The sequence below is a fragment of the Ischnura elegans genome, chromosome 3 (assembly GCF_921293095.1).
Source record: "Ischnura elegans chromosome 3, ioIscEleg1.1, whole genome shotgun sequence".
Classification (NCBI taxonomy): Eukaryota; Metazoa; Arthropoda; class Insecta; order Odonata; family Coenagrionidae; genus Ischnura; species Ischnura elegans.
Genome location: NC_060248.1, coordinates 126,436,982 through 126,463,024, shown reverse-complemented (window position 1 = coordinate 126,463,024; position 26,043 = coordinate 126,436,982). Strand labels below are relative to the sequence as shown.

The 26,043-nt window shown below is 41.4% G+C and overlaps 1 protein-coding gene across 1 annotated transcript in view; it reads left to right on the top strand.

The window, feature by feature from the left end:
- LOC124156550 overlaps positions 1-17,703 on the top strand; it is a 1,117,512-nt gene extending 1,099,809 nt beyond the window's left edge. Inside the window, exons 12-14 of the mRNA XM_046531158.1 lie at positions 1,574-1,814; positions 10,639-11,073; positions 17,231-17,703. Coding sequence (XP_046387114.1) covers positions 1,574-1,814; positions 10,639-11,073; positions 17,231-17,574 — 1,020 coding nt within the window. The 3' untranslated portion in view covers positions 17,575-17,703. The remainder of the gene's footprint in view (positions 1-1,573; positions 1,815-10,638; positions 11,074-17,230) is intronic.
- The last annotated feature ends 8,340 nt before the right edge of the window (positions 17,704-26,043 follow it).

Genomic DNA, 26,043 nt, shown 5'->3' with positions numbered 1-26,043 from the left:
GCGCAGTTAAATTTAAAACGCTGTAGCGAACTTGAGTCTTGTAATCTGTGCATTAAGGGTATATAATTATGCTATCGTTACTTTTTTCCTTACGTAACACACTGCTTAGGGTTAATTGGACATGTTAAATGCCATGCGTATTGAGATTCATGGACATTTTATCGAAAGTTGAAAAGGATCTCTGTCATTTATTAAACAATGCTCATTGAACTACTTAAGACCCCTTGATATCTGAAATTTCTAGGGTTCAAAGAATGAAATTGGTGCAACCATATGATGAAGTAAATATTCTCCTTATTCTAGAGGAATCGTGTCAGCGGAGTGATGATTAACGTGATGAGGAATTATCAGATGACGGTTATGAGTGTAGTTAGCGCCTGAGAAAAAAAAATACATCTTACGGAACTGGCCTCTGCGAGAAAGCTTCACACATGGTTATAAAAATGTCGTCTATGTTTCCCTGGTTCCGACAAAAACTATTCGCTTGCCACCATTGCACATCAAACTAGCACAGATGAAATATTTTGTGAAAGCAATCGACAAGACAGGAGCTGAATTTCAATTTTTAACTTAAAGTCTTCGTTTTAGTGAGGCTAAAACCAAGGAAGAAATTCGTGGGCCTCCAGAATAGGAATCTTTTCCAAGATTCGATGTTTATGAAACACCTGAATCATAAAATTGAGCTTGTCTTGGATTCTGAAACGTGTGTTAGAACTTTTTGGGTGACAATGAAGTGATGATTTTCAACTTGATTTCATTTTATGATGTAGAAGTACCATCCTCACTTATTATTATTAATATGGTTATAAGTCAAACCAGGGGCGCAACTAGGAATTAAGGCTGGGGGGGGTTAAGGTGCAACTAATACCGGGGTGTGTGGGGTATGTAATACCCACCAGGATAAGCGGTATGTGCGAGAATAGTAAATTGCGGAATTTCAAGTTAAGTGGTTCAAAATGTTGAGTTTTACGGCCTTCTGAGGGATATTTTATTAATCTTTACACTATTCTATTAGTAATATCAATCCAATTAAGTAAAATGGATTAAACTTAAAAACTTCTCTGAGCTCTATGGGGGGAGGTTTTATCCCCCATGATTTGGCGTCACACAAGTTAATACATGAAATTGCAATGGAAATACATAGATATGTGCATGGTAATAAAAGTAAACTTTTACCGAAACATAGAAAAAAAGAGGGCCGTAGCTAAGAGTTTTTGTCAGGGGGGGCAAAGACAGTTTGCCACCTCCCCTCCCCTCATCCCCCTCTCTCTCTCCCTCCCCTCCCCCACCACTAAAATATAATACAACCGTAAGCTATTTTTTTTAGATGCCGTATTGGAAATTACAAACCGTAGGTTTGCAGTGAGGAAGTTTTACTGATATTATTGTTTAATAATTCATGTTATTGTTAAATAATTTAACTAGAAAAATCAAATAACTTTTTAAAATAAACTTTTGAATTTTTGCTGACCCTTGTAATCTGCCGCCTGAGGGTACATGCTCCCTCTGCCTCGCCCTACTTCCGGGCCTGGTAAAAAAAAGGGCTCTCACGTCATGCTGTTTACTATTGCAGTCGAGCGGTGGCGGAAGTTCGTCGCGGGAGTCGAGTTGCTTCCACGCTTGCTGCTGCTGCTGCGCCTCCCCGCGGACGGAGCGTAAACCACGCTCGCAGAAACAGCAGAAGTCGAGCGCGGCGAACAACGGCGCGGGGGGAGCGTCGTCGGCCTCCGTCACGGCGGCGTCCGTGACCACGACGGTGTCCAACCCGCCAGCTGACGTCACGGCCACCGTGCGACGCAGCAGGGGGTACCTGGGTGAGTGATTAAGCCGCCTAGTGTGTGCCAGAGGGTTCTCTAGCCCCCACCCCCCGGGGCCTCCATTTGGACCTTGCAAGTCCCTTGCTAGGTGGGAGACTTCAAAGGTCGAATCCGTTTTCCACACATTTTACGATCTTGAGGAAGGGTTGAAAAAAGGTCCATTAATCCATGCTTCCATATTCTGCAAATGAGCAGTTGGTAATTGTTCCGAGGGATGAATGTGGGATACTCCTGTTAGGTCGGGAATGCAAGGGTAGTAAAACCAATAGTATTGTAGAACAACAAGAGAAGTTGTGATTTTATGGTGTTGCTGTTACTACTGGTTGAAATATTACTGAAACTTGAAAGTGAAATCTTATTTTGGCTCTTGGTTTGATCAGTATAATTGTATTTTCTCAGCCTATTACATGCCTGAAACTGGGATTAAACAACTTTTTAAAGGTATACCAGGCATATACAACTTTATATCAACTTAATTAAGATCTGAGAGACGACCTATTATTGCTATTGGCATGGCAGCAGTATACTAAGTTTGGACACTTGTGGTCAGGAAAGTTGGGTTAGGGGTAATGTGTGAAATATGGAAGGCAGGGGCACTGTCTGGGAAACAGATGTTTTTATGTACTGAGGCAGGTAAAATGTCTTATGTAAAATATTCACCTCTCTCATCCAGATTAACATGTCATTGCTTGAACCCAAGCACTTTCTTCCAGTGCTGAGCCCGAGCAGTGATTAGTGTAACTAGGTGTGTTTGTGTGTGAGAGAATGGTATTTCAACCGAGGCAACCTTAGTGAGTCCCCTTCAACCCTCGCAAAATTTAATTTTTGTTAACCGAGTGCTTGTGAAGGGTTTCTTGTTGAGAGAGGGAGAGGCTGGGATTGGTCTCTGCTGTGAAGCTTCCCATTCAATCAAACAAACACAGTAATTTCTCTTGTACTTGTGGTCTGATTCCTAATGATACAAGACAACTTTCCTGGCTCATGGTTTCAGATGTAAACCCTCTGAATGAATCTACACTCCCTCGCCCCAAAAGTTCTTTCCAGTTGATGTCCCTTGGCCCTTTCCCTCATCCCTCAACGCAACTTTTAGAAATCTATCATTTTTTTTATTTGGTAGGACAGAATTTAAACAAGAGGCTAACCTTGTGGTAGTTAACTGTCCACACTTTTATTATACAGCAGTATTCAAGGTATATTTACACCCCTATCCCATGTCACCATCCAATTTTCTTCATACTTCATAACTTATGACATGCATCTGCATCTAAGCATGAAGCAGAGCAGATATGTATACTGCAGGACACGTGTTATTTTTAAAAATATGTTCCACGAGCTAACAGATGCTTGCATGGAGCCCTATGCAAATCACCCTAGCCTGTCACCCATCCCAATTTTGTTTTCCCTTTTAATTCACAATTCAGGCCTGCTCCCATCCATTCTGTCCACAAATCCTATTCTCTTCCTTTCCTTTCCTCACTTATTGCACATTCTTACTTTTCACACATTTTTTGTAACATCCACTCCTTGCTTAGGACACGCTCCATCCAAACCCTCTGTCTCCTCTGAATCTTGTCCAGAAGTTTCCTCTTCTCATTCACTATGTCTTGTACTTCGTTGTTTCTCTTCCTGTCTATCAACTTCACCTTCTTCATTCTTCTCCACATTCCCATCTTAACACATTCAATGCTGACCCAATTTTCATGAATGTCGTCACACTCGGCTGATAAAATAAGAAAGAAAAATAAAGAGAGGTTTTTGCGCCATAACTTCCGTTCAAATACTGCTATTTATTAGCCGCACACACGGGTTGAAAGAGGGAAGCTTGCTGAAGGCCATGCACACGATCAGAAGACTCGGAAGTGGATATTTATCACGTACGGAGGCGGAGAAAGGCCCCTGACCAGCAGAGCATGCCAATTGACGTGCTCCGTCTCAGCTTGGACGGGACCACGTCAGGCATTTTAAGTTAACCTCTAAGGCCTTCCCTCTTTGCCATCCACCTTTCTTAGCAACTATGTAACTTTCTGCTCCGTCAAGATAAGAGAAGACTCCAGGGAAGACACTTCACCACCTTACATAATGATCATTGCATCAATTTTTCCTATTCATGAATGCCTCCTTTTTTGATATGGTTCTTTTCCCGTTACCATTATTTTTCTCTAATGTGCTGCTCAAATGTTTGAAATACCCAGCTTTCTCAAATTTGTTACCATATGCTTTCATATTTTATCCCACATTCTTTGCTTGCAGTTCTCTAAAGAGATACACAACTTTAGTCTTCTTGTGATCAATATTCATGCCTTATACCACTCACTGTTTATCTAACACATTGAATAGTGCCTCCAAAGCTCTTGTGGAATGGTAAGTTAATAAGTGATTTTAATATTTTTGTGTTGGATTCACCACCGGTGAATAATTAAAACATGAATAAGAACAATGATGATAGTATTTCTTTAGGATATACAGGAGGTTTTCTCACATTGCATCCTTCACCCATACGTACTCACATCTGAGTGCCCCCCTGTCTTACACGTCACTTTCTGTCTCTAAGTCCAAAAACAAAACACTCACTGAAAGTTTGAACATAAACATACACAGCAAACATCAATTAGAACTTAGACCACACCACTAATTCATCCCATATCTCCCTCACCATTTCCTTGGCACACATATTGAGAGTAACAGAGGAAATCCTTGTCTCACAGCTCAACCAATTCCCGTCCACCTTGATTTGTTGTTGGCTGTTCCTCAATTGCGTAATCTGGAACATACCCAGTTTGTGAATGATTTGTCTATCCCTCCAATCTGCACCTATTTTCTCAATAATGCTCATTTACTTTACCATGTCCACCTAATCAACAGCTTTTTCAAAATCTGCGAAGAAACCATACAAACACATTAAATGTTTCCCTTTTACATACTTGGGTATCATTTTGTCTGTCTCCACATTCATCCACTTTCTCTTCACCTCCATTTTCTGTGTTATCTAAACAATTGCTCTCTGACCTATGCAACTGACTTCTCTACTGCTTTCACTATTCCACTTTAAACTTAATACCCTTAAGATGGGAAATACATACCCATAAGTTTTTCAAATATATAGTCATCAGTAAACATTAAAACATCCTTTGAACCTCTAAAGGACCCTTCAGACATTGCTTTTCACAGGGGAAATAACAGACAACGAATTGCTGGGAGATATATTTCCACATCATGATCTTTCAAGCATTGCTACATTGTGAACAATTTTAACAAATACCGAGAATAACAGAGAAATGCAAATACAGGGGAGTTTACACTTCAACCATCAATGTTGCTGTTTTATGTGGCCTACACTGCAGTATCTTGCATAACTTTAAAAGGTTACATGAAACAGTCTTATCAATTTTACAAATACCCTCAGTTACAGAGCTTGTAAGGTACCAAACTAGACGACATGTAAGATGTGCCTTTTTTTTCAAAATAGTACATACATAATTATATTTTGAAAGTTCAACCTCCATGGGTTAATATTCAATACTGACTCTATTATATTTACTAATATACATTTATTATTCAATTGAAGAATGATGTTGTTGTTGCTATTGTTTCTATTAAGCTCATTGCTTCTATGTGACATTATTTATTATTTATCTATTATATTATATACATATTACTATCTTTCCCTCAATTTCATGATATCGAAGGAGTTGGGAGTGAGATATCAAACGACCTTAATCGTATTTATATGTTTTATAAATATGTGTATATTACATACATGGTCTCGCTTTGATTTATACAATTGTATGAGTTCTAAAAGGAACTCACTTAAGTTGTCAGGGTGCCATGCCTTTGTGAAGACTTTTTTTCTTGTGCGTCCCTGTGGTATATCGGGGCAAATCAACACGACCATTCCAGTGCCAGCGTGCAACCGCCAAGATGGCGGCAACCCCACGTTTTTATTCCAGGAACAATTGCCTGCCGTGAAGCGGCAGGATCAAGTGACAAACGTAATACATCACACTCCTCCCTTCCCAAAAAGAGAGGGAACATCCCAACCCGACAAACAAGAGACTAATTATATAATACAAAGGAATTAATTACATACACAGAGGAACAGCTGACATTAGCAAAAAAAAGAAAGAAAGAGAAAAAAAAATCTCAATGATTGACATCACTCCCCCCCCCCCCCACCAATGCTCACACATTCCACATTTCTTTTACTTTTCTTGCCCTTTTAGGGTACCGTGTTTGCATTTCCTCAACTCTTGGTTCACTGTCCCCCCCTGTTTTTTTTATTGAGTCATTTTGCACACTCCCCACATTGTCGCAACCCTTTCCCAACCCTGTCTGCCAGTACCCCACAGGCTCTGAACTACCACTTCTGCTGCAGCTCATAGCAGTTGCCTTCCCTGGAACGATTGACTCACTTTTCATTTCACTCGAAACCTGAGTTTCCTCAGCCCTACCTATCACCCCAGTCCCCACTTCCCTGAGCTGATCAATGTGGCGATGCCACACACTTCCATCTTTTGTTTCTCCACCCTGTAATTTCTTGATCCCAGCACTGACACAACAGTAGTTTCTTTCCACTGTCTTGCTCCTCCTCTGGTGTAAGCTGTAGCCCACACTTTGTCACCCACATTGAAGGTCCTCAGTTGGGTAGAGGTGCCATGGGACCTCTTTTGGTGCTCCTGCTTTGTGGTGACAGTCTGACTAATGCTGGGTTTGAGAAGTGATAGGCGTGACCTAAGAACCCGCCCAAACATCAACAGACTGGGTGGCTCCCCTGTAGTGGAATGAGGGCTTATTCTGCAATCAAACAGGAACCGTTGTAAGGCAATGTGCAAGGGTACATTTGAGTTTACTAGGGTCTTTATCTTGCTTTTGAAACACTTTACCAGGTTCTCTGCAGCCCCATTTGTAGCAGGATGGTGTGGAGGGGAAAACCTGTGCCTAATCCCGTTCATAGAGCAAAAGTTCTGAAATTCCCAAGAGGTAAATGGTGTGCCATTATCACTCACAATTTCCTCAGGTAGCCCAATGGTTGCAAACAGAGCTCTTAAGTGACCCAAAATTTCCTCTGAGCTGCTATTACTCAGCTGAAAAACCTCTGGCCATTTTGTGGAACTGTCAACTACCACAAGAAAGACTTTACTCATAAACGGACCAGCTAAATCTATGTGTAAGCGTACCCATGGTTTATCTGGCCTTTCCCAGCATTTCAAAGGGGCTTTATTTGGGAGGGGTTTATTTTCTGCACATGCGGTGCATGCCCGAGCTAACGCTTCTAAGTCCTCATCCAGCTTAGGCCACCAAACATATGACCTCGCAACAGACTTCATCTTTACAATGCCCTGATGACTGGCATGCAATTCGTTCAAGATAATGGGCCTCAACTTTTCAGGGATAACAACCCTATTACCCCACATCAGGCATCCCTGTTCCACACTTAGTTCCATTTTTCTGTTAAAATAGGGCTTTACATTCTCTTCCCCCTTTACCGGCCACCCGAACATGCAATAGTCCAGGACCTTGGCTAATAGGGGGTCCCTTTGAGATTCCTGTCGCACTCTCTTTACAGTAACCGGCAGAAATTCTCTTTCTCCCAACTCAATATATGAGAATTCTTTGATTTCTACCTCCTCTTCTCTAAGTGGCAACCTTGAAAGTCCATCCGCAACCCTATTTTCCGTGGCCTTTATGTACTTGATTTGGAAATCATACCCTTGCAAGATTATTGCCCAGCGCTGTAACCTGTTGGCTGCCATTTGGGGAATACCTTTCTTTTCTCCTAAAATGTAAAGCAGGGGCTTGTGATCTGTTCTCAAAGTAAATTTCCGCCCATATAGGTATTGGGTAAATTTCTTAACCCCAAAGATGATTGCTAGAGCTTCGCGGTCAATTTGTGCATAATTAGTTTCCGCTTTGCTCAGTGATCTTGAAGCAAAAGCAATGGGGCGCTCTAGTCCATTTGTATATCTCTGAATCAACACTGCCCCTAGTCCATACGGAGATGCATCGCATTCTAAAATGATAGGCAAGGAGGAGTTGTAATGTGCAAGGACTCCAGCTGAAGCAATAGAGGTTTTAACTGACTGAAAAGCCTCCTCACACTTCTCAGACCAATCCCACTTGGATTCCTTATGTAGCAGCTCATGAAGGGGGGCCAACCTGGTTGCTAAGTTTGGCAGAAACTTGGAATAATATTCAATTAGCCCCAAGAATGCCCTCAGCTGAGATACATTTCTAGGTGGTGGACATTTAGTTATTGCCTCTACTTTGGAAATAGTTGGGTGCAGGCCTTCCCTGTCAATTTTGTGACCCAGATATTCCACCGACATTTCCATGAACCGACATTTACCTCTATTGACTTTAAACCCTAACCCGCAAAGCTTGTTCAGCACCCGGTCCAAGTTTTCCAAATGTTCCTTGTCATTCCTACCTGTTACAATAATGTCATCTTGGAAAGAAGCTGCTCCCTTTAATCCCTGCATGACTTGGTCCATTATTCTTTGAAATATTGCTGGAGCAGAAGCAACTCCAAAGGGAAGTCTACAATATCTAAATAAGCCTCTGTGGGTGTTTATTGTACAAAGCTCCTGCGACCCTTCATCTAGAGTGAGTTGCTGAAAAGCCTGGGCAAGGTCGATTGTTGAGAATTTTTCTCCCCCTTCTAATTTAGCAAATATTTCATCAACCCTTGGCAAGGGATATCGCTCAATTTGTAAATTTGGATTGAGAGTAATTTTAAAATCCCCACAGATCCTAACACTGCCATCATTCTTAGCCACCGGTACTATTGGTGTGGCCCACGCACTGAAGTCTACAGGGTGCAGGATTCCCACCCTAACAAGCCTGTCTAACTCTTCATCCACCTTGTTTCGGAGCGCAAATGCTAATGCTCTCGGAGGGCAATAAACCGGTTTGGCCTCAGGTTTTAGAATTAAAGCCACTTCACCCTTATTAAATGTGCCCAGTTCACCTTCCCATAATGCGGTAAATTTCTCTAGCACCCTCTCCAACTTGGGATCTCTGACACCCAAATGCATTACTGGTATGGTCACTCTTAAAATTTTTTAGCCAATCCCTTCCCATGATTGGCGGCCCTCCATTTTTGACGACAAAGAGTGACGATTCATATACTCTACTCTTGTGGCGGACCTTTACCCCAATGGTGCCCCCTGGTTTTATAAGGTTGTTGGAGTAAGATTTAAGCCGTATGGCTGTTCTTTGCAGGGGCAACTCTGAGAAATATTTCTGGTAACAGCCCTCCGATATTGCTGAAATGGCCGAACCCGTATCAATTTCCATATCCAGCTTGACCCCCTCTACTAAGATTGCCACTTTAAATGGCGCATCCCCGAGTGCAGAATTAATATTGAAAAGTGAGGGGAACTCTTCGCCATAACTCTCACCCCTAACAGAAGAAACCTCTAAATCAAAAATTCCAACACCCTTTTCTTCCCGCTCATAACCCTCTATACACCCTTCAGAAATCTCACTATGAAATACCCTTTTTTCGTACTCACCCAAGTGACCCTGTTTGCACATTGCCTTTAAATGGCCCACCCGTTGACATCGATCACACCTAGCACGCCGAAATCGACACTCCATTCTTGAGTGGCCCCTCCTTCCGCAGCAGAAACACACCATCGCTGCGTTTCCCCCTGATGATGCCGCACTTCGGGGAGGTCCAGCCGGTCTTCTCCCCTTTCCTTGGGTCGTGACCCGAAAAACGTCTTCTTCATGCTCCTCTCCAACCCCAGTCGAGTTGTCCCGGTCTACAAAATGGACCCCAACCGCAGCCACTTCCTCCGACGGTGCGAACAAGTTGCAAGCCTCGGCGTTCCTGGAGGCTCCTTCCCACGATGAAGCGATTTCCACCGCCCTCTCAAATGCTAGGTCCTCACTTTCAAGATACAGGGCCCGTACGATCTCTCTGTCCCGAAGCCCTAATATGAACTGGTCCCTGAGTGCGCGATCTAAAAAAGCGCCATAATTGCAGCCTCGGGAAACCCTTCTCAGTTCTGCGGCGAAGTCTCTTACGGAATCTGTCTTCCCCTGCACGGTTTTGTGGAACTGATGGCTTTGGGCGATCACCAAGGCTTTGGGGCAGAAATGCTGCCTGAGTAGATCGCAAAGCCCCCGGTATGTTATGTCTGCCGGCCTCTTCGGCTCGCACAAGTTCCTCAGGACCGCGTATGCAGCTTTTCCTACCGAAGAAAGTAACACGGCCTTCTTTTTTTCTTCGTGAGTATCTCCGACCAGGTCGTTCACGATAAAATACTGCTCCATCCGCTCTTCGTAGGAGTCCCACCCTTCTTCCTCCGCGATAAACTTCTCCATTAATGCCGGCATCATCGTCGCCAATGTGGTATATCGGGGCAAATCAACACGACCATTCCAGTGCCAGCGTGCAACCGCCAAGATGGCGGCAACCCCACGTTTTTATTCCAGGAACAATTGCCTGCCGTGAAGCGGCAGGATCAAGTGACAAACGTAATACATCACAGTCCCATACTGAAATAATGGTGTGTCGTATATGTCTGTCTGTCAAATACAGTAGTTAGTGAAGAGTTTATGAGTGGAGGAGGTCCGAATTAATGAACAAGTAGTCCGTTTGTATAAACCTTCTATTACCCATGTATCACATGTACCACACACAATCGACGCAGCACCATCATAACATGGCGTGCACTCTTCCACGCTGAAGAAAACACATACATCTCAATACCCACCGACCAGTAGTGACACCTACAAAACAAACGACAAACAATATAAATGTACATATACGTCAGTTAATAGGTTAGTTGCATATTTTATTATTTGTCCATTTTAGCTGCGTCTGCTGGTGCAGCGGCCGAGTATCGAGAGAAGCTGCGTGCCCTGTCGCCCAGTGGTGGTGGGGATGATGATTTGAAGGGTGTGGAGGACGGAGGCAACTCGACCACCGCAGCCACAGCATGCTGCTCCTCCGGCACTTCCTCAGCCGCCTCCCCCTCCGCCACTTCGTCCTGCGCCACGTCTCCCTCTGCCTCCCACGCCTCCCTCCCCGCACCCAGCTGCTTCCGCTCGTTCGGGCTTGCTGGACCCCTGCTCCTCTGCATGGTGGCCGTCATCCTGTATGTGGCCGCTGGTGCTGCCGTTCTGGCGCGATGGGAGAGGTGGCCTTTCCTCGATGCAGCATACTTCTGCTTCATGAGCCTCAGCACCATTGGCTTTGGGGACATGGTGCCGGGCACAGATCACTTTACCCCCTTTCACGGCCCACCTGGTGAGTTAATGGCTGCAAAGCCCATGTGACTACGTAGATTTCCACGGTGTTCAGGTTCCAATTTCTCCATGTTTCCGGTGCAACCGCATCGGTTTGTTGGTGATGACTACAGTTTCGCTGGCACTGCTGCCAGCGTCTTCAGGTCGAAGATGATGCCGGTCCACGATTTTCGTCCTCCTTATATAGGGGGTCAGTCCCGCCAGTTGTGGCTGCCGCTCTCTTATTGGTCCGCCTAATGAGCCTCCTCCAATGGGCATCCAGATTGTAGCCGTCGTCTCTGTTAAAATTGTCCGTCCGGGCTATTTCAATGGGTTCGCGGAGGAGTCTGGGAAAATATCTGCCTTCTTTCACTATTATCTTGGCGTCGTCCAACTTAATGTCATGTCCTGGGGTCCAGGCGTGCTCCGATATGGCAGACAGCTGGAATTGCCTGTTTTTCGTTGCCCTTCGGTGCTCTTGCATCCGTATCTTGAAAAGCATACATCGGCGAGACTTGCCGTTCACTCAAGATACGGATGCAAGAGCACCGAAGGGCAAAGAAAAACAGGCAATTCCAGCTGTCTGCCATATCGGAGCACGCCTGGACCCCGGGACATGACATTAAGTTTGACGACGCCAAGATAATAGTGAAAGAAGGCAGATATTTTCCTAGACTCATCCGCGAATCCATTGAAATAGCCCGGACGGACAATTTTAACAGAGACGACGGCTACCATCTGGATGCCCATTGGAGGAGGCTCATTATGCGGACCAATAAGAGAGCGGCAGCCACAACTGGCGGGACTGACCCCCTATATAAGGAGGACGAAAATCGTGGACCGGCATCATCTTCGACCTGAAGACGCTGGCAGCAGTGCCAGCGAAACTGTATTCATCACCAACAAACCGACGCGGTTGCACCGGAAACATGGAGAAAATGCAAAGCCCATGTTAATGATCGTAGTAAAGTTTCATGCCTCACAAAAACGTTTCTAGGGCTTTGCGCAAGGTGGTATTTTGTAGTATGTAATGCCATCATTTTGAAAAATGATTTGTTCCTTATCGTCAGAGTGAAATCGGCCACATGCAGGTAGAACATGTGATCACGATGATGTGAAGCAAGTCATTGTTCAGAATTCATACAAAACATCACCTGATGTGAATCCAATGAAATATTTTTAAATTCAATTCTCCAGAAAAATCCAAAATGATTTAATGAAGGATTTGAGAAGATTGTCTCTTTTCTCAAATACTCAGTGCTGTAGTTGTGCAGGTACGGCGTACCCCCTAAAATCCAAACTAGCTATTAGCGTACCAGTTAAACTACCTTTTAAAATCAGTATAATACATGTTCAGCTGTTGGCAAATTTTGGGTGAGTACCGCCTAAATGTTTTTCCCAACTACAGCACTGCAACTATTGCACCTGGATGTCACAGAAGGAATAGTCAAAGGCCTGTGAAAGCTATCTGCCATGAAAAAAGGCTGTGAAAATAAGAATTGGCTGCTAGTGGATGTTCTATCGCTAAAATTTTCAACTAGATTGCTTAATCCATTATCAATTGTTAGATTAGGTATTACAATTATGTATGTATCTCTCAAAGTTATCATTACGCATGTTGGAAAGTTTTTCCAAATTTCCTTAACCTTGATAATTTTCATGGTCTTTATCAAATGCTTTTCATAGTCTATGGAACAGAAATGTAAAATATGAAAGAAAATGTTTGCCTCTCTTTATCATGCTAAAATAGGCATTTAGAATGCTCCGGTTAGGAATAATTATCTCCTAAGGTGGTGTATATTTTCAGTGCCCTATTTGTAAAATATTGCCAAAAATAAAAATATGTATTTCAAGTGGGTTCACCTCTGGGGGTCTATTCTCTAACTCGAAGCTCCCGTCGTGGTAGCTTCGAACTAGCTACCAGAATTGGCTACCAACCTTATTCTCTAACAGGGAGTAGCTTTCTCAGACCGAGAATTTCTGGTAGCTTTCTCAGACCGGATATGGGGTATGAGAAATATTTCGTGCGAACTCAGTTTTTACTCTTAGAACCAATGAAATCGCTCGTTTCATTTCGTAACCTGCGGGAAAATCATAATGTAGTCGTTCTCGGCTGACTTTTTCTTCTAGTTGAAATTAATGTGCTTTGTAAATTACGAAATGCTGAGTGCCTTCAGCTTTCATAATAATAGAAATACGTAAAAATAATTATATTTGGCTAAGCGGCTTTTATATCAATTCAATAGTTTCGATCGATGCAGCAGTTTATGTCACGATTGATAATAATGTAGGCCATGTAAATATAATGAAGAGAAAATGTTAGTAAACTACCAACACATTAAACCAATGCTATCACATTGTCGTTCTAATTCCCGAGAACTTTACACTCAGCGCTCCTTATGCTTTTGCCTGTTTGATGCAAAAAATTTTGATGACCAACTGTTTCTGTGCAGAGATTGTTCCTTCTTGCACTGCGAGAGGATATCGCAATAACATGTGCATACGATAAATGTATATTATTTCGGGAATATCTTCAACAAAGTTAATGGGAAGGTGGAGAAAATTATGTTTGAAAGTTACGTCATTTCACTCAGATTGGCCTAAGCAATCATTTTAGACTCACAATATGCTTCAAACGATATTTACACAAAACTCTACTGTCGTGCCGTTCTCACGACGGCTAAATTAATATTTAAATGGTTTTATGAATAAATATTTTATGCCAACCGCCAAGCTTGCACTATTGCAAGCGAGGGCGATTCATTAGAACTTGACCATCATTATGAAAAAACAACCTATTAAACGTGGTTCCTTCTCCCAATATTAAAGTCATATTATATTATTGTTTTTGTGATGACTTCCTCCGTGGGCTTCTGGAATATCCATGGCTACACTTTCTCAAAATTCAAAACAAATACACCAACTTAACTACCGGCACTGAAATTAAATGCGTATATACGGCCAAAGACACACAAATGAAAGCAGAATGATATCATGAACACATTTATTCATTGGAAGAGCAAAAAATTTATTAATAACTATCATGAAACACCTTACATTGCATTATAACACAATAATATATCCACCTCTCTACGGTCTGCATCTATGTAACACTAAACTCTCTTCACACAATCACTTCACAACAAAGATCGTTGCTAATAATGCACGGTAAAGTTAATCATAAATGTATAAACATTTGCAAAAATAAGACATCCATCTCTGTGCAGTGGATACATTGGCATTGGTAATGATTTCAACGCATCAATTTGTACCGTCACTACAACAGTCTCTCGCAACATCAATAATAATCACTGTTTTCGGGGTTTTTCTTCTCACTAGTAATGACTTCATGCAAAATAAGATTTCACGTGATATAAAATGATTGAAAGCAACATTTTTCTTCTCCAAATAATGAAATCAACTAGTTAACGCGATCGATAGTTCACTCCGAAACATATATGTTTAGTCACGAAATTTGTCACTCATGCCCACTACTTTGTTAAGAATACAATAATTGAAGGCTTCAAATAATTTACGCAGCATTCCCGACCTCATTAAAGAAAATAATTACGCAAAACAACAAAAATAGTCAACACTTTTCTTGTTTACCACTCAATCGCTAGCCGTGTCAAGAAAGACTGATGGGATAGAACAAAAGATTAGCGACACGCGCCACTTGGTTCACGGCGGTTCATAGGAATTCCCATGGCCCTATGGGAATTCCCTATGTATTTTGATGGTAGCTAGCTGAAGCGCGGGGTTCGAGGGCGCGCTTCGCGAAGCTACCGTGGTAGCTAGTTTGAAGCTACGGAAGTAGCTTCAAATCCCATAGAGAATAAGGGTTGGAGCCTAATAAGCTACCGGTAGCTTCTGCAAGCTCCCTTCGCCGGAGCTTCAGCGTTAGAGAATACAAGTGGTAGCAAGTAGCTTAATTAAGCATCTTTCCACCAGAAAGCTACCGCGCTTCGAGTTAGAGAATAGACCCCCTGGTTGAAGTAAAGGACCTTTGTCTACATCCGTACAAATTTTATGATAAACCTTATGAGTTACATCCACCTGGAGCTGACACATTTCTAAAGTATAAAACATAGAAATAGATGATGGAATCAAATCACTGCAACTATACTTAATGTTTCTGCCTCTTACAAATGTGCTCCTATCAAAACCACCATAAATAATTTAGAAGCATTTTTACAAAGTTGTGAAGTTCACCAAGACAAAGTCTTGCTCTTTCCCTCACTCATCTTCTGCTCTACCTGTGCATACTTCGCAATCAGAGTCAGATTGCTTCAGAATTTGACAAAGCAATAAATGAATATAATTTTTTGTTGGTCATCTTCTCTCGTAGTTTGTATACCTCTATGTTGCCTGAGAAAATATCTTCTGCTAGTGTCTATTTTGCCTGAGCATCATCTTACTACCTCTATCTAAGACCTTCCTATACATACATGGCTAATGTTTGGTCCATGTAAGATAGAATTTAAAACAATTCCTGTAGAGCTGTATTTCATATTGATGACATGTTCCTTGAAAAAAAAGCAGTTATGGGTTGAATTGTGTGAATATTTATTGCTGCTAGGGAATGAGAAATGAAACATAACCAAGTGTAAAATTTAGCAAACTGGAAAAATACTACTCAAGCCTATGCATTATAGGAAATTATAATTTTTTTAATAAGGATAAAGGATAGGATAGGAAAAATGACAGCTTTGCTTTCTTCAACTTAATCTTTAATCGTCAACTAGTTTCAATACACTGCATCATTTTCAAGACTAGTCAATGTACAAAACATATTGATTCTTGTTTATATACCAGGTTGGGTGGGGGGGGGGGTTGAGAGGGAGTGAGTAAAAGGGAAGCAAGAGGGAGGGTGGGGGAAGGAAGGGTTAGGAATGGGGCGTGGGTTGACGTCATAGGGATTTTTTGGGGTGCAATTTTGGAATGCCTAGTTGAAAGGGAAAAGGTGGTCATTAGTGAATATTTCCATCCTTTTTACAATTTTTATAATTTATAACTGCTCCCGGATATCCAGCTGTGCCCCTTTCTTCACTCTATGCCACAACTCAGGGGTGAAATTTCGGAGATGATTTGGTGGCATTTCTTTAGAATATAGAATAGTGGCAATGGATGCCCAACTACCATGGACAGAAAATTATTGGTGGCATGATTTTTTTTCCATCCAGGGTTTATAACCTCCAACTTTCTTCATCAGTCATTATATTATTGTTGCAATGGTGGTGACTGTAAATTTTATTTGACTGAATGATCCATCATGTATGCGGTAGCGAAACAATTTTTTCACTGTCCAGGGGCCAGAAGGGCTGCCATGGCTGTATAATCGAAATTACTTTAAACAATGCATTTTGATTTTGAATGAATTTTGAAATTACTCAATACATCTCAAATGAATTTCAGTTACAAAATAGGTGTGGTGGAGCTCTTCATTACGAGCGCCATCACGTCGGGGTCACCACTGAAGGGAAAGGTTAGGGGTGCGATATTAACCTCGCCTCAATCAACACACTTAAGTATTTTCGACCACGTTTATTGGAGCTCTTCATTACGAGCGCCGTCACCAAGGTCAGCACCTGGTTGAGGTCATTGCCCTGGGACCCTGAGGTCCCTGCCGCTGCCGCCAGGGTACGTGGAAGATAGCGCCAGCGAGGCGCCGCGAGAGAGAGACGCGGACGAAAGGGGAAGAGAGAAGGACTATCCCGCGTGAGAAGCATTAAACAAGTGTATCGCTTACCATCGCAATAAACGTGGTCGAAAATACTTAAGTGTGTTGATTGAGGCGAGGTTAATATCGCACCCCTAACCTTTCCCTTCATAGGCAATACTTTTTAAAATTACTTTTGTAACAAAAATTACAAAAATATGTATTGAAATTTGCTATTCCAATACAACCATTTTCAATACCACTCTCCTCTGATCATTTTACATCCTCTCATAATTTAAAGCGGTTGGGTTATTGCCTTTCTGAGAGGGAACGATTCCTGGATAGAATGCGACTTACATCAGGTTAATTGGATGTGGAGTGAATGAGTTTGCATGTGTTTTCCTTTATGAGAGTGAGTGAGTTACTGAGACTTGCATACACTCCTGTCTCTGAACTAAGATTTTGTAGCCTACACAGACGAGTCGTGTACTCACTGGGGTGCTTCCTTTCTGAAATGCAGGTGGAGTCCGCATGGGCACCGGCAACGCCACCATTTGGTTTGTGTCCCTGTACATCCTGACCGGCATGGCCCTCACCGCCACTTGCTTCAACATTCTCCACGACGAGATCATGCAGCGGCTCAAGCACAAGTACCCCTCGGATGCCCCTGCCCTGCACTCAAAGTCCCCTGGCTCCTCCTCCGGCACGGTTGGGGCTATCGTCTCGGCAAGCGGTGGTGGTGGTGGAGGAGGAGGGGGGGGCGGCATAGGTGGTGGCATGGTCGGCGCTGCATCCACGACCACGACGGCCGTCTCCACGAGCTCGTCCGTGAGGAAGGAGGGCGACGAGGACCCGTACTCCTGACAATTACAGCCGGCGTCGCAGGAGTCGTACTACTCCACGTGGCCGACGGAGAGGAGCGCAGCCGAAGGCCAGGGCGACGCTGGAAGCGGTCCCGGAGGAGGAGGAATAGTGGTCGGGGGGGCTACGGTGTCAGTTGGGGGCGGAACGGGCGGTGCAGGGGGCCTCGTCGTGGGGTCCGTCTTGGTCGGGGACCAGCTGGTCTGTGGGGACGCGCAATGCAACATCCCCAACTGCGGCGAGGGCAAGTGCCCAGGGTGCATTGGTGCGGCGCCATGCATGCTGGGTGTGGGCACCCTCCTCCCTCCCCCTGTGAACATGGCCTGCCCCCCATTCTCGCCTCGCGAGGGCCCCGGGGACGGGTTGGAAGCGGCCGGGCAGGAGATGCCCGAGGGTGGGACAGTGTACTCAGTGGGGGCGCGGGCGATGGAGTGGCAGGAGCAGGAGGTGCCGAGGAAGGGGCACGAGGAGGGGAAAGTGGACGCAGTTGTGGTTGACGGCATGGGCAATGCGGGCCCTCAAGTTCCTCTCGATAGGCAAGTCTGCAATCCCTTACCACCCATGGATTCCGAGATAAGAGTCTAGATGCAGAGAGAGAAAGATATGGTAGAGAGAGCAAGAGAGAGAGAGAATCAAAGCATTGTTACCTATATTAGTAAACAACGGTTCTCGTTGATCATTGTTGGGCGCTGAACCGGGTGTTATGTAAATAGATTTTAAAAGCGCATCTGCTTGTTGTTTATTTAGTGCAAATGTGTGAGAGAATGTGAGGTGAACGAATGTTGGGTGTGAACGTGTGATTTTTAAGTTGCTGGGATTACTGCGGGACACTAGATCGAATGACTTCCTTGTCTTCCACTAACTTGGGAGGGGTGGGTTGACCTGCACCAGAGTAAAGCCCTGAGAGCAGATGCCTCTTGTTGTCCTAAGACGAAACTACTGACATGAAAGTGTTTCGTCGCCAAGGGGTATCCGCTGCTCTTGGCATTCTGGGAGCGGAGCAATGGCAATGAGTAAGCATGCCAGAACATTTCCTGTGTGTGTCTGTGAAAGGTATTTTAGGTTTGCCAAAAATATTTCCAAATCTTTTTACGATAATCTGTCCACTATTTCCTTAAAAGGAATGAGAGATTTTAGAAATGTGCTTGCGTTCCTTTGATAAGATTTCCACCAGAAAAATTGGGACTTTGTGATTTTTTGAATCTGGGAGGAAAGTAGTCAAATGGGAGAACTGCTGTGCATGTGAATGTAGACTGAGCTATGAGTACTTAATCACATGAGTGTTTTGGAAAATGTAGGCTTTGATTTGCCAATTATTAGTGTAATGCCATAAAATGCTGCATCTGACAGTTAAACATTAGTTTATTGATTTCCAAGGATAACTTCATTCATTAATATATTTCATTTCTTTGCAGGTTGACTACAAATATTCAGATGAGTGCATAGATTTGAATTTGTGCAACAATAAACGTTAATGTCGGCCAAAGAATTTTGGGTGAAAATTAGTGAGTCTTTTGTCTATCTCGATGAATTGAAATGAATTAACTGACCCTATGCCTTGGCATATGTAAAAAAAAACGCTTATAAGATGAGCAAACGTTTTCATTGTTTTTAATTCTTTTGAACTATGTAAATATTCTAAATAAATAAATGGTACTTGTTGAACAGATAAGATGAATATCAAAAGTTTTTATTGTATCTGAATGATAAATTTTGAATTATGCATCTCTCGTGATTTTGTATGTTTACTTTGCAGAGAGGTAGATTTTGTAACTAAGGGAATTATAAAAAATGGTGGAATTATGTGGTAGACACAAAGGGGTCTAAGCAATCACTGCCATGTAGGCTGATTGTTGTTTAATACTATTCCTTTTCATATTTTTTTCATGAGAAAGAATTCATACATTTTGGTAATCGTCATATCTGGTATGAAAAGTTTAAGAATAAATATTGTGTAGTTGACCTGTTAAAAATAAAATAGTCACTGTGTGAATGTATTGTTTTAAAGAGAGTAGCTGTGGTCAGGAAGGTGTGTGAGACTCAATGTGTTTGTGTTATTTGACATTACAACCTCGGATCAATTAAACATGTTAAATATCACATTATGTCAAAATCTGTACAGGTGAATAAAACAGCATTAATGGGTAATGTGATTTTCTTCATAAGCCCCCAACATTGCCTTGACCTTATTTAGCATAGGCATTAACACATTCCAAAAGGCCTACATAGTGAGGTAATAAGTCCGCAGGAAAGGAAATGGTACCATAGGAACAAAATCCCCATGGATTAACCCATGGGAAACAATTGTCAGGGAATGCTGGATGTGTAGAGTGCCATATTCTAGTGCTTCATCCGTGGACCCTGACTTGTGGGTCTGAGTGTTAAATATAACCAGTTAGAGTGTTAGTTGTGAAGACATCATAGAATTGTCGTGCTTAATGGTCAAAATGTCTTCTCAAGCTATCGATTGATTTATTAACGGTCTGCTCTTCTCATAGGGCAGGTCCCCAAATTGATCGGAACAGTAAATTTGTTTTTTTTTCTGGGGCTGTACCTGTGCTCTACAAAGATGCCACATTCAATTATCCCATCCATCTTTCAAATTTCCTTCCAAACCTAATTTCAACACTCCCTACCCTCTTTCAAATTTCCTTCCAAACCTAATTTCAACACTCCCTACCCTCCTGGGCTGACTGATAGGGAGTTAACCCTTTCGCGCCGGGCTCCTTCACGGGAAGTTGATTTTGGCTGTACGAAGGCTTTGAGCATTTCTTTTTCGCCCTATACGGAGTTGCTTCTCGGCAAGGAATTGTCCAGGTAATAGTAATACTTCCTCTGCGTAATGACCTTTCCTAGCGGGGTGCCGGACCCTTTCCTCGGCAACTGAGCAAATATAATCCTCGACCCTTTTCCCGAAGGCACCCCATCACGGCGTACTTTTGTGGTCAGTTTATTGTTACTAGTGCGGTTTTAATTTTTTAAATTGTTACTATTGCAGCAAATGTCAGTTCATCAATGTATACCGTTCATTTTGCAATGCATATAGAAATTTTAAATGAAGTTCCATGGTTATTTTTAGGGTTTTCAGCAAAAGGGCATTACATATATCATAGACCAATAAATATTTTAAAGGGAATAAAATCTTTCTATGTTCCTAGCATACTTCTATAGGTATTTACGATTTATGATATTAACATATTTCAGATCCATAAAGCCCAAATCCACACTCTTCTCATTCACGTCTGCTCTCCACGAGTTCTCTGAAAACATGAGAATGAAACATTTCGAATTTTTTTAGAAGAATAGTTTCTGAGATCCCGAGAAGAGTGAGGTTACCATCTTCCACGTACATATTTCAGTAGGAGGATACTTGGACCAATCTACTCTTGGGTGTGCCAGTTGGAGGGTAATAAGTTTTTCCAAGAAAGCATTATTAATGCGCTAATGTGTCCCGAAGTAAGCCTGTGAGGTGCACAGGGCAGACCGCCTTAATGGATCCTGACCAGAGAACCAAGATATGAGAGTAATTACCTGGGTAGAGCAGTTCTCTTTCCTGCAATGGTATGGAATGCTTCTCACAACATGTGTGTCTACGTAAAATATTCCTTATTTGTACATTAAATTTATGAATTTTTAGGATGTGCATATATAGCGAAATTCATTTATAATACGTTTGTACTCGAAGGTTGATAAGAGGTTATTAAAAATAGTCGCTGTGATTTTGGGCTCACAATAAAGAACTGAGAGAATCATATTTTATTACATTACGAAGGCTTTTTTTCATAGGAGTTAAATCGGATATCGCCGCAAATGTACACTAAGAATGTGGCTAACAGAGTAACGTATATCTTTAGATGTAAATCAGTAAAATATGGCTCCTATAAATTTGCTAGTAAGGTTTAAAAATAGCAATTAAGCATCTAACCTTAGCGTCTCCAAAATTTGTTCTAGGTGATGATGAACTCCGTTAATATGAATGCTACAGTTCCGTTTAAAATTTGGAACCAATCAGCAGAACATCCAGAATGTAATTCTTGGCATTGATTTTCAATAAATGCAACATGTACATTTTTAGTTATTCTTACTTATAAACAAATAAGTGACCATGAGCACCTTCCTTGAGTGGGACACTAAGTGCTGGAATGGGCCGAGATAATCCCCACACGGACAATAGGAAAGGGTCGGGCCTCTCATGCCTAGGGACCCTAATGGCGCATAGGACCCACTTGGCATGCTTGACCGCAAAGCCGTGAAAACACTGCCTTCGGCCTTTTGCGTCGAAAAATTCAAGCCATGAAAACACGGCCTGCATAGGGAAAAGGTTAATTATGTTAGGCCAGCAACTTTCCGAGAACATTCTAGCAGGCTCTGTAGCCCTGTTCCCTCCTTCCAAGGAGAGAACTCCACCATCTCGAAAGAGTTAATCTTTTGTAAATGGGGAGCAAGTTAGTCACTGAGATTGTGGCCACCCATTGTAAAAGTAAATTATTTTTTTCTCGAGAGACAATAGAATTCTGTTCTACTGTAATAATGGAAATGCTGTAGCTGTAATATCTAATGATACATATTATATCTGGCGTTAATTTTTTGAAATTACATATTATTTTCATAAATTCGTTGCCCAACAAACAAATGTAGCCTACACGGGGATGTGTGATATTTACAGGAGAATTTATGGTAGATGGTTGGCAGTACAAATGAATCCTGGAACTGGACTGACCCGTAATGCATAGAGGCAGTATCAGCTCTAAGGATGAGAAGAGGAAAGTTATTATGTGATAAATTCATAGAGGGTGGTTTCCTAAGATGCAAATATGTACATAAAGGCTTTCCTATTCACTCCGAGTTGAGCACATGTTTTGAATATAAGAAGAGTTTCTGTTGAAAGATGCTCAATTAGAACACTCCTTCATATATCTGTAAGATTTTAAAGAAACTGGTCTCCTTCAGTCGCAAGCAAAAATTAATTATTTCCTCTTTTGTTAAAATAGTAAAACAATAGTAGTCTTTTTAAAGAGGGCTCCTTTAGTTGTTCACCTTTGTAATGTTTTCCTTTTCTAAATAAACTGCTCCTTATAAAATAACAAAAGTAGTCGGAACAAACATTATCCAAAAATTACCATGAGTTAAAGGGACTAAGTGTTAGACAAGTCATACATTAAGGTCTCGATGATTTAACTACCTAATAAGAACTTCCACGTATCACTGTCAGTTACGTCGTAATCGTATCAGAAAACATATCAATATTTATTTAAAGGCGTTCAATTACGTTTCAAATTGGCTCTTAAATATTCGTAATAGATAACGCCAGGCAAGGTTCTCCTAGAGTTTTATCCACGCATTCAAAAGACGCGCCTTGTTATCCGATCGATCTACTATCTATCGATTATCTCGCAAAATTCGATCTATCGAAGACTAAAGATCCTCAACAGAACTTCGCGGGCAATCGTGGAGCGCGTGGCGGCCATGGTGGCGGCGCGTGGAGCAGCGAGATCATGGCGAGGAAGTGTGTAGTGAAGTTACACGAATTCACTTTTGAGGCGTGATTGCAGTGCCCTTACGGGCTAAAATTCACGTCTGCCCGCTATAACTCGTGTGCTCTGACAGGTGAGCTCTCATCTGGTGTTCTGAAATCGTTTTTTCTTGCGTAGCTCTGTGTCTCTGGGTTCATGTGGGAAACAGTATCATTTCGAAGGAATTTATCCGGCAGTGAGTACAAGTGTTATTTCTTTAGTCATCTGATTCTCAAGAGCTAATGTACCATTGGTTATTATATTGTCGCGTGTTAGTGCGCAATTGCTAAGGATGTATCTTACGGTATGTAGACGTGCACATTGTCTCTGCCGTGGATTCACCACGAGGCGTATTCAGAAGGATGCCCTGAGAAATTTTAAGTGCAATCATGCTAAGTAAAATGTTGAATCAATTCTATTTTCATTGTTTGTGGCATTTTGATGATCCCACGACCCATCGAAGCCCAAACAACAAGTACTCTTTTATACCAATAATAAACAATTAGCAATGGATATGTCGGATTTTACTTATAGATTCTGTTCTTATCATCATGAAGAGGTTTTATTTCTTGCATTCCAGGGAGGTTGACTGGAAACCCAACAAAAACATTTGAGAATTACAGTACCTATTTTGTTTTTACTGTCCAGAATTCATGGAGCGAGTCATTTTTAGAAATTCCATAAATTGTTTAAATTAAACTGTTTTACTGACGTGGACTTGAACATCTTTGGGAATTTCCGGGGTCGTACCACTAATACCTCGGCTAAGGTTATTGTTGAAAAGGGCATGTACTATTAAAGGTTATTATGCCTGAAAACCTTTCTGCAACATTTATTTTTGGAAATCTGGTGTTCTTGAAAGAAACGACGCTTGTCCAACATTCCCGGGTTCAGGGCAAAATTTAATTTGAATACTGATTGTGAGTCTTCAAAATTTGAGGTTTTGGTAATGATGTTGATATACTTTAAACTATATCTCATGTTTTTTTTCATAGTACTGATCAACCGTGGTGATGTGGAGGAAACTCATTCAGAAGATGTAAAGGGCCATTCCTCGTCAGTTCATCACACCATTCCAGCCATCAACGTGGATTTATACCAAACTTGGTCCATATCACTCCTTCAGCAAGGTATGAAAAGAGGCTGATGATAGGTTAAAAAAATATTTTTTTTAACCTATCATCTCTCAAACTTCAGGAGGCGACTCAATGTCTTCGAAACTCATTGCATGTATCTCAAGGTACTCTGTTTTGCTTGAGAACTTTTTTTCACTAGTTAGGGCATTGTTTCCCCTGAAAAATTTCAGCTGCTAATGCAAAAGTGTGAGAAGTATTGAAAAAATGACTACAACCCTTGGTCTTTGTAACCCTATAAAATTTCTTGACCTTAGATTTAACAACATTTTAGGATAAGAATATTAGTATCTTAAAATAGAGCCCATTATCACAAATAGGCATCGTATTAATTTTTTATTTATATTGGGTCATATCTTTAAGGTCTGTCCTCATAATCGAACAATCTTCTAAATGATAGTACCAATGTTGTTGTTCTATTTTAAATTTTATTTAAGCAACCTGAGCTTCAAAGTGTCACTTTTCTGTCATCATAGTAATTAATGTTTTATTTAATGTGGCATATCAAATTCAGTTTTGTCATGCACCTGATAATCAGTTCCATGAAGTCCCACCAGAGTCTGTTAGTTGGTAGATCTACTTAAAGTATCCTTAAGCTCGGTCCATACATTTGGAGATGAAAGAACAAACCTTTACGATACATAGTAATAGCTTTTTCATTCTTTTTATCAAGATTTACAATATCTTAACCTGGATCCGCCCAAAATATTTTTTTTGGAATTAATGATTGATATTCTAGGGGAATGCTAAGGGTCTCATTTTTACTACATTCTGAAAATATTACATTGATCGATGGTGTAATTTCCGAGATACAGGCTGTGACATAAATGTCACATTGGGCGAATCTGTTGTCTTTTGGTGCAAGGTAATATTTCCCCAGAAAAAGCAAATATTTTTCGCTTTTGAGCTGCAGAGTTCATTTAAATGATAAAAAAAAACAATGAATAATTTTCCAGTGAAAAGTTACCAGGGTTGTGTATTTTCATTTCAACAAGAAAAACATTTATTTTGTACATACAGTAAAACCTCTTTACATCGTAATGGAGGGGACCAAAATTTGGGCAATTTGATGTATGGAGGTTCACTATAGGTTCACTTTAGTGATAGGCACCATTTTTTCATATCCTTGGGAAATGAAAGGTGCTACTGTCTTTTAAGCCATTATATTAATATATTTAAATATATAGGTATGCACAAGTGAACATATATTTACAATTTAATGGTTACACAAAGGTAAAATAAATTGTTCAAGAGGCCTTTTTAGAAAATAAATTAGTTAATGGGTTTGCACGAGCACTTTTTAATGCCATTTTCACTGTAAATAAATCACTGGCTGTTTTCGTTAATGCCTTTTGACCTCAGAAATAATTCCCTGGTCTAAGGGTTGTAATTTACTAATAGTGTTCGGAGGAAAGAACAATAGTTTTATATTTCTAAACATAATTTCTTCATCCTCGTATTTAACTGCCTGAGTTTTTTTATTTGTGCAGCCTAGCCAGTTTCTTCTGTTTTTTCTCAGTTGTTTAAAATAGATGTGAGGGTGAATGATGGTATTCCAAAGGTGACTGCCTTCTGCCTGTCCTCGTTGATGGCTAGGAAAATTGCTAATTATGTGGTAATGTCAAGCAGTCGCCTTCTTTTATTTCTCGAATCCATCATCAGCCTATGATTAATTAAGTAATTTTCATATTTTTTCATATTTATGGCAAATAATTGAAAATACTTTTTATTATATCTTTTAGAATTGATTTATCATTCTTATAACATGTGACTTGTTAAAGATTATAAAAAAAACAAATAAACGCGTGACTACTGCAAAAAAATAG